This window comes from Phaethon lepturus, unplaced genomic scaffold, assembly GCF_000687285.1.
Source record: "Phaethon lepturus isolate BGI_N335 unplaced genomic scaffold, ASM68728v1 Scaffold56164, whole genome shotgun sequence".
NCBI classification, from domain to species: Eukaryota; Metazoa; Chordata; class Aves; order Phaethontiformes; family Phaethontidae; genus Phaethon; species Phaethon lepturus.
The window spans coordinates 1-9,108 of NW_010536644.1; the positions used below are offsets into that span (position 1 = coordinate 1).

General features: G+C 37.4%; 1 protein-coding gene across 1 annotated transcript; it reads left to right on the forward strand.

Moving 5' to 3' along the window:
- Positions 1 to 94: 94 nt before the first annotated feature.
- Positions 95 to 9,012, forward strand: LOC104620103 (uncharacterized protein KIAA1109-like; the record flags this gene model as incomplete). Its single annotated transcript, XM_010286217.1, has 8 exons — positions 95 to 287; positions 486 to 703; positions 1,352 to 1,603; positions 2,166 to 2,369; positions 3,831 to 4,025; positions 4,932 to 5,066; positions 7,189 to 7,354; positions 8,315 to 9,012. Coding segments are annotated over 8 exons (1,580 nt in total), but the record flags the coding sequence as incomplete, so codon positions are not given.
- Between the last annotated feature and the right edge of the window lie 96 nt (positions 9,013 to 9,108).

Here is a 9,108-nt window from a genome sequence, read left to right on the forward strand (position 1 = left end):
ACCTTAGTGATTCTGTGATTCTGTGATATCACTGGAAAAACTGATTTTCTTACCTTTAATGCTGTATTTCTGTATTGCTTTGGTTCCATTTCAGCTCATATTTCTGAACACCCAAACCAACAGCCCAGTCATAAAATTCAAATTACCATGGGTTCTACTGAAGCACGTGTTGACTATATGGGGTCCAGTATCCTAATGGGAATCTTCAGTAATGCTGATCTTAAACTACAAGATGAATGGAAGATTAACCTGTATAATGCTTTGGACTCAAGCATCTCTGATAAAAGGTAATACTGCTTCCTGTGTTTAAAATGTATAATGTCTGAGAAGGTCAAATTCTGCCTATATGTCTTCTGTCCGGTATTGCTAACCAAAATGCAAGCACCTGCTAGAAAGCAAAGGGTTTGTTGGTTTGTTGTGGGGTTTTTTTTTTGTCAGTAGGAAATAGATTAACTGCTAATGTTCTTGCTGTTTTTAATATCTAGCGAGATATTTGTCCATGGGGACTTGAAATGGGATATCTTCCAAGTGATGATTTCAAGATCAACTACACCAGACCTCATAAAAATAGGAATGAAACTCCAGGAGTTCTTTACTCAGCAGTTTGACACAAGCAAGCGAGCTTTGTCCACCTGGGGACCTGTTCCTTATCTCCCTCCCAAGACAATGGCCAACAACTTAGAGAGAAGCTCACATGAGCAATGTAAGTGGTACAAAAAATACTATGCTTCCCAAGTAGGATGTCTGAATTGCGAAAATTCATCCGAGCAACTTTATACGTGCAAGTATACCTATTTCACTTGAAATAGTTTCTTCAGTACATTTTCCCTGCAAATTTGGGCTAGCAGTAACCTTTCAATGAAGAATGCAAGTATGTCAAGTACCCTACTAGACCTGGGGTACAATAATGAACTCATTTATGGGTTTTTTTCAAGTTTTAGTTTAAAATACGTATTTTTGTTAAAAAAAAAAAAAAAATCTGTTTTGCAGTTTTCACAGTATTTCAATAGAGTTGAAATCGTTTTCAAAGTCTTATTTTTGAAGTCTAATTCCTAAAAAACGATTTCTACTTTGAGTAGCAGTGGAAGTGTGATGTTATTCTTACTTTCTGTTAATCATGAGCTGAAACCATAATTTGTTTGAACACACTGAGTCATTCATTTCCAAGTATGCTTGTCCAGGTGCTCTTAAGCTACAACCGCCTTAGATCACAGAGATGAAACAGTGTCAGTGAAATAGATTAGAAAATATCGCTCATAATTCCACATTTTATTAACTATACAAATATGGCAGCAATCTTACCTTTCTCTTTCCTAAAGTTTGTTCTTCCTATTGTGTGTTTACTTCCCAGTGTTGGATGCAGCCCATCATCGCCATTGGCCAGGAGTTTTGAAAATGGTATCTGGGTGCCATATATCCTTATTTCAGATGCCACTGCCAGAAGATGGAATGCAATTTGGAGGATCCATGAGCCTGCATGGAAACCATATGACGCTGGCTTGTTTTCATGGACCTAATTTCCGCTCAAAATCATGGGCCTTATTTCACCTTGAAGAACCCAATATTGCATTTTGGACAGAAGCTCAGAAAGTTTGGGAAGATGGTAATTTAAACCATTTCTTCACTTATTTAAATTCCTTTAAATAGTTTTAAGAATTATTGATACGTAAGAAGAAATCAAAGAAAAACTTAATTTTCTTTAAGTGTGAATCAAGATTATTTCCCAAAAATATACAGCTTGCCTAAAATAATAATCTGTTCCCTGTCCATCTTTACCACAATTTGCTTTATCTGTGGAATAATGCAAAGTGCATTTTCAAATATACTAGGTATGTCCCTGATAATATGCCTACAAAGTGGGCTGTCTGCCTTGTTCACTGTATGTCTGTGTTTATGTGGCCCTTTGTTTCTGTATGATGAATTTTGATGGTCTTATTGCTTATATTTGTCTTCATATTGACAAGTTTTTACTGTCTGTGACTACTGAGGATTTGGTTTTTCTGTTGTTCGCAAGCTTTATGCCCGTTTTTAACGCCACTGGCATACTAATTATTCACGTTTAATACCTGTGCGAGAGGAGAGTGAGATGACAAATCCCACTACCAAGCTGCTTTTTCCATTTTTCTTTACCCTCTTGCCCCACGCCGCCCACACCTTCAATGCAGGTACTAGCGAACACTCCACGTACATCGTGCAAACCCTGGACTTCCACTTGGGCCATAACACCATGGTCACCAAACCGTGTGGAGCCCTCGAAAGCCCTATGGCGACAATCACAAAGATTACGAGGCGCCGCCATGAAAACCCCCCACACGGAGTTGCCAGCGTGAAAGAGTGGTTCAATTACGTTACAGCAACAAGGAATGAAGGTTAGATTCATGTTCATTACGTTTTGGGATTGGCCTGCTTGCCAGGCAGTGCAGGTTGTGCTGTTCTAAAGCTGCTAAAGCAAATGGGCCCCAAGGAGAAGGGAATTTGAAATAAAATGGAAGGTGTTTCTTCTTGAGAACCTTATGCTGAACTGTGGAATGAAGCATAGCAAAATGCTGAACAGCTGGAAGGGTTACTGAGCTGTGTCCTTTTTCAAACTGTGTGGTAAAGCCAAAATGTTCTTTCAGTGTACAGGACGTTTATGTATCTGGCGTTGCAGTAGTCGTAGTCTTTTCCTCCTTGACTATATACAAAAAATTTTCTTGCCTCATGTCCAGTAACAGGAGGATCTATTTCACCCTGTAGGAAGGATTTATGGATTAAGTTGAGGTAGGAATATGGTTTAGGCTTTTGTCACCACTTCTGGCTAACACTTATCCATCTGCCTGAAGCTTTTCAACCTTCAGCTGCTTCTAGGCCTTAAAACATTTTGAATCATATCTTTAAATCAGTGTTAATTGGAAAATAAAACTTTCAAGATAATGTTAAAAGAAATCTTAAGATAAAGCTGTCACTATTTCATTCACAAACCGTAGAATGAGTAGATGATGTCAATAGAACTTCTCTGAAAGGGCAAATAGCAGAATATGACATACAGTCAGAAATGAGCAGAAAAGTTTCTTGAAAAAAATACTTGAAAATTATTGCTATACTATACTAATATTTTCCTTTTGAAAGACACAACAGGATGTAGTGGTTGAAGTTCACAAATAGAGGTGCTGTCTGTTAGATGTTTATGTAGCCCTGTTTTGCTACATCTGGAGCATTTAAGTATATAAACAACAACAACATTTGGTTGTTTGACCTTCTGTAGGCATGGTTTTGGGAGCAGGATAAAGGATATAATCTTCTGTATAATCATATACCAGCAGTTTTACAATGAAATAGTAACCTTTCTTAACTTTTTTGTCTTGTCACAATTTTAACAACTGAAAACTAAGAAAACTAATTCAAATGATGTTGGTCTGTCCTATGGTAAAAGTCTTGTGACAAAGCTGGATTCCTGGTCAACAGTGATTTCTGACAGCAGTGCTGCCTCGGTGAATTTAGGTATTGCTTGTATTAATCAGAAACATTTCTTTTCATTTTAAGTGCTGCCATATTTTCAAACACAGAGGGCACACTTTGAACCCATACAGTCTATAGCTCACTTAACTGAAGCTTATTACTACAACAGAGTTTTGATAGGGTGGTCAGATGAATAAAATTTGGACTTTGAGCTTCCAAAAATCTAACAAAGATTCTCAGAAGTGTTTAGATGTTATTCTACTGACACCTATTCCCTCCCCCCTTCTTATTTATGAGATGTATTTCATGAAAATTTGTCACCCTCTCTGCTGACAAGAACCTTTTTTTTAATAAAAACTACTCAATTCAGGAATTTTCCATTGTCCCTATAGAGTTAAACCTGCTTCGAAATGTTGATGCTAACAACCCAGAGAGCAGCACAACAGTGAAAAGCTCAAGCTTGCTAAGTGGCTTCAGAGGTGGCTCCAGTTACAACCATGAAACTGAAACTATCTTTGCATTGCCAAGGATGCAGCTGGATTTTAAATCCATTCATGTTCAAGAGCCCCAAGAGCCTTCATTACAAGGTGCAGTAAACATCCTTTGTTTTTCTCTTGATCCAAAGCTGTTTCTCATAAATGAGGAGTTAAATACAAAGCTAGCGGGCTGATAGGAGGATCTGAGTGATATAATTACCGCAGATCTGCAAGAAAGGGTACCATTTCATAACAAAATGTAGACAAAATTCTGATTCTAGTCTAGAATCAGAATTCTGATCTAGTCCAGACGTCACCATAGAAAAAGCTTACTAAGAGAAATCAATATGAACATTTCAGCTAGGTTGGCTGTTTTCAGGGGGTTGGTTTTCTGATTGTTATTAAAAAGTTAGCGAGGAAAGCCATTCTGCAGAAGGGAATATGAGATAGGAACTTAAATTTTATGCTCTTGTTTTCAAAATGTTATCTTCAGACTGCAGTTGCAACTGGTGGGAAATAAGACTTCTGAAGGTATAAGACTTTAATGTAGATGTTTATCTTGGCTGAACTGTGGTTTTACTCCATACCTGATCTTGAACAGTACTGCTAGATAAGTCAACCTGTTGGTTTTTGGTTAGTTTTTTTTATAGCCAAACTAGCAAAATCTGCTATCAGCTTTTCCTATTGTCTAAAATCATGCATTGATAGCATAGCACAAGCTAGTGATACTGCTCCAGGTTGACTTGCCACGTTGAGGATAATCAAGGTTGCTACGTGGTAGTACTTCTTTATTTTCACCGGCTTTTATAAAATACCAGAAGTTACTCTGATGGGAAAACTTCAAAAAATGCTGAGGCTGCTAAACGCATATGTTAATTATGGTCCTTCCTCTCTTTTGAGTCTCTGGTTCAGTAACAGCAATGTCATTTTCAAATTATTTGTATTCAAATTCTGTGTACTTTTATGTATACTGAATGTACTTCTAAGTGTATTGGTATTATTTTTATCTGACTGTAGATAAAAGTGCTAAACCAAAGGTGGAATGCAGTGTAGTAACTGAATTTACAGACCACATTTGTGTAACTATGGATGCCGAATTGATTATGTTTCTACATGACTTGGTATCTGCTTATCTAAAAGAAAAAGAAAAAGGTAAGTTGTTATTTATGAGGTAACACTTGTCTGACAATCTGCAGTTGCCAGACTATTTAATAGTAAATATTTGCATGCTTTTTAATAGAGTTGACTTGTTAAAAATTGATCTAATTTTTTAAAAGTTAAGCCGAACTTTGCTTCCATTGAAATCAACAGAAGTAGTATTAACTGTTCTTGAAATCTGGACTTAATGCTATGAAATGCTAGTTACCTCTTTCAATCCCTGGCAAGTGAAATTTAACTGTACAATAACAAAAAGTTTTTCTTGGTTACTTTAGACTGAAAACCACCTTTTTTAGCCTGAAAGTTCACCTCCAATGCAGCACCTGTGTGCAGTATGCTGCAGAGAACAGACTATTCCTAGATTTCTGTTCCTTACACGCTACTGATGAGCTTGTGCTAGTTACTCGAGGTCATTATGTTGCTCCTATTTTGACACCTGGTGTTTAGTTTAACTTTATTTTTGTAAGATGGTATACGCAGATGAAAACTGCTTTAGGAAGCTACACTACTTTGATTGCAGTCCTTTCATCAGTGGAAATGCATTTTTCTGACTTCAGAATGCTTTGCTTTTCCACGCGAATATGTTCAGTCACAGCGTTCAAATTTGGCACACGCATTCTTAAGTAATATGTGGTCTTGGCCAAGAAGAGCAAACTGAAGACAAGTGAGTTTTCTGTATACATAAAGTGCGCCAAACACAGAGTGATTTCTGTTGTTGTGGGCTTAAGGTGAATAAACAGTGCGGTACTAAATGACTGACTGTGCTCTAGGATTACCCAGACCGTTCTATGATTCTGTGATTACCTGCATGTTGAAGGGAAGGCCATCATCTAGCGGCCTTCATGTTTTAGAAGTACTTGTTGCCACGAGTATCTAAAACCTACGAAATTAGTTAACACTTGGAAAAGATTCAAACAGCGCTGCAGGTGTTGATCATAGATAAAATTATTTCAGATGTTACATTTACTTAGAAGTATTATATAATTCTATATTATATCTGATGAGATGTCATCAAGGAAAGGAAAAGCTGTTTATTTGAAGTTTACAACTTCTGATCTTAAATTAAGATTTTCCAAATTTTGCCACAGCAATCCTACTCTAAACTCTAATTTCTGTACTTTCTTCTTTAAAGGATGCCACAAGAGTAATGTAGCACTGTAGTGTAAATGATCAGTTGGGGCCACAGTGAAAGTCACGTATTTTGTTTGTAGCGTTTGTGAAATTCAGTGTTGTGTGTAGTAGTTTGTATTTATTACTGAGCTGTATAGAAAATGTAACATTTATTCATGTGTTGTAATATGATGCAATGTATAAATGTAACACATATGATGTAGAACACAATAAATTCAGTATGTTGAAAGCTTATTTTTATAACTAACTATCTCAAAATCCGTTTACATGTAACTGTGTACAACAGAGCTAGAAGTGCCAATTTTCCTAAAAGCACTTTATAGCAAATGTCCGACAGGTGCAAAAAACAACAAAAGGGGAAGAGAACTGCTTTTGGTGGAATTTTTTTTTTAAATTTGTTCTCAGGTTATCTTAAACTAAATCAAAATTCAATCCAAATTAATAGATTTGTTTTTATTTTATAAAATATGTTGTTTGGAGGAGAAGGAGCTGCTGCTCCTTTTCTGTCTCCCAGGACTTAAACTCAAGTAAGAGCTGGGTTCCGGTCCCCTTGATGCCTTTGGACAAAGATTTACCTATTCCCCCACCATCCTCCTCCTCAGAGACTACTCTGTCAACCTAAAAAAATATTCTGAACTAGGAATGCGTCTGAATTTTGCTTATGGAATGTGATACGCTTTGTGGAATGCCATGATGAATTTGAAAGAAAGCCCTTGTATATGGATGCTTTTGGGCTGGCAGAGAGAAGGAAGAATTCCATATCCCAGTGTTATCCAGTGTCTGTGACAGTTTTCATAGGATAATTTTTACTAGCACTTTGTTCAAACCAAAATTGTTTGCCAGAAAGTCTGTAAAACTGAAACACAAGGTGGGTCTCTCTCTTTTGTGATTTGTGCTTGTGTTTCTTTAAACGATGTACAAAGAGAATCGAAGTGAGATGCTGCTGCCTGACTGGTGTGGGGTTTTTCCTCTCTCCATTTTGTAGCAATTTTTCCTCCTCGTATTTTGGCTGCTCGTCCAGGGCAGAAAAACTCCGTTGGTGTTCTTGAGGACAGCTCCACTGACAAAGAGGCTGAGGAAAGCATTACTTACACTACAGTCGACTGGAGAGATTTTATGTGCAATACTTGGCATTTGGAACCCACACTCAGGTAACAGGCAGGCTTGTCTGCAGTCTCTCTGTCTATGATTCTGTCTGTTGGTACCGTCCTGCATGAACAAGTGTTTCCAAGTAGATGCTGTTCAGCTCCTAAGGGGATCATCAATCATGTGGATGCTGTTACAGGTTCATCTTTGGCTAATAGTGCTGCCATGAAAGCTGCCTGCTACAGGACACGACAAAAGCTGGATAACACGATGATCTATTACATCAGTTAACTTCTAAATTAGAACTTACGCAGATTAAAGATGTTGGAGGCTCTTCAGAATTAGGATACAGTAAAATTAAACTCATTCAAGACCACAGATTACTGTGTTTCACTCTGTCCTACGACAGGCCATTCACCTTCTGCCATAGTTTTTCATCTTGCAGTTTTCTATTTTTAGCATTCCAGTTTTAGTTCTTCTTTAAGCAGTCATCTTAAAATAAAAAGCACTATATACAAGTTGCTATATGGCAGTTTAAACTTAGCACAAAAGAATAGCGTGTATAGCAGCAACTTACTGCTCTCAATATACACTTTTAATCACCAAAAATTACTTCTCTCTATGTCAGGGTTTGTTTGTGGTGGTGGTTTGTTTTTTTTTTTTTTTTAACTTCTGCTAACGCTGCTGGAGAGCCTAAGTGTTCATTCACATATCAAAACAACACATCAACCCAGGCCAAACAAACCTGGGCAGCTGGCATTTTGTGTTAGCAGTAATAATAAATCAATTTAAAGACGGTCTGGAGGCAGCCCAGTCTGGGGTTCCCCCCGCCAGAGCATCCTCTTCCCTTGAGAGAATGTTCCACTGGTCATCTTCAGCTTACCTCAAAAAATTAAGTTTGAAGCAATGCCTGTTGGACTTAAGCTGGCCAGAAGTAACAATGGTAAAAATGGATGTTGTTTATACAAACACCAGTTGCTGTATTTATACATTTGAGATTGAGGCCAGTGTTTATTGTTTTTTAGACTGATATCCTGGACTGGGAGAAAAATTGATCCCGTTGGTGTTGACTACATCCTCCAAAAACTGGGCTTTCACCATGCAAGGACTACTATTCCCAAGTGGCTGCAGCGCGGTGTCATGGATCCTTTGGACAAAGTTTTGTCGGTCCTTATAAAGAAACTTGGTACTGCACTACAGGATGAAAAGGAAAAGAAGGGCAAAGACAAAGAAGAATACTAAAAGGATAATGTGACAACCATAATTCCGTTTGATTTTATCAAAGTGTTTTATTATATTTTAAGAATTTAAATATGGTTTAAAGAGAAACCTAACAGCTTTTTGCTACTCTATTTAAAACTTACATTGTGAGTAACTGTTTACCGTGGTACGTGATACCATTCTGTATTTGAAGTTATTGCATGGTGACGACCAATGTATATTCTGTGAAGGAATAGCTGGAACACTGTAAATCTGCTCCTCAGAGTCCACTGTTTTATTATGTGCAATATGATTCCTGCATCTTTAAAATACTTGCAGATTAACTGTGAATTTTCGTAAACTTTATTGGCTGTAACACAAACCCCTCGTTGATGTGACTGGTAATGTCAGTGTAGACTTGTGTAAATTATATATATATAACTTACAAAGCTGTGATTGCCTTAGTGCTAAAAAAAATCATTAAGTTTATTACACTTGTAATAAAATTTAATTATTGTACAGGGCTTTTTGGTGGTGTTGTTCAACCTCCTTGATTAAAAAAAAAAAAGGTGTTGAAGTGGAACTTGCCTGGGGTGTGAGGCACGTGGGCTGACGCTGG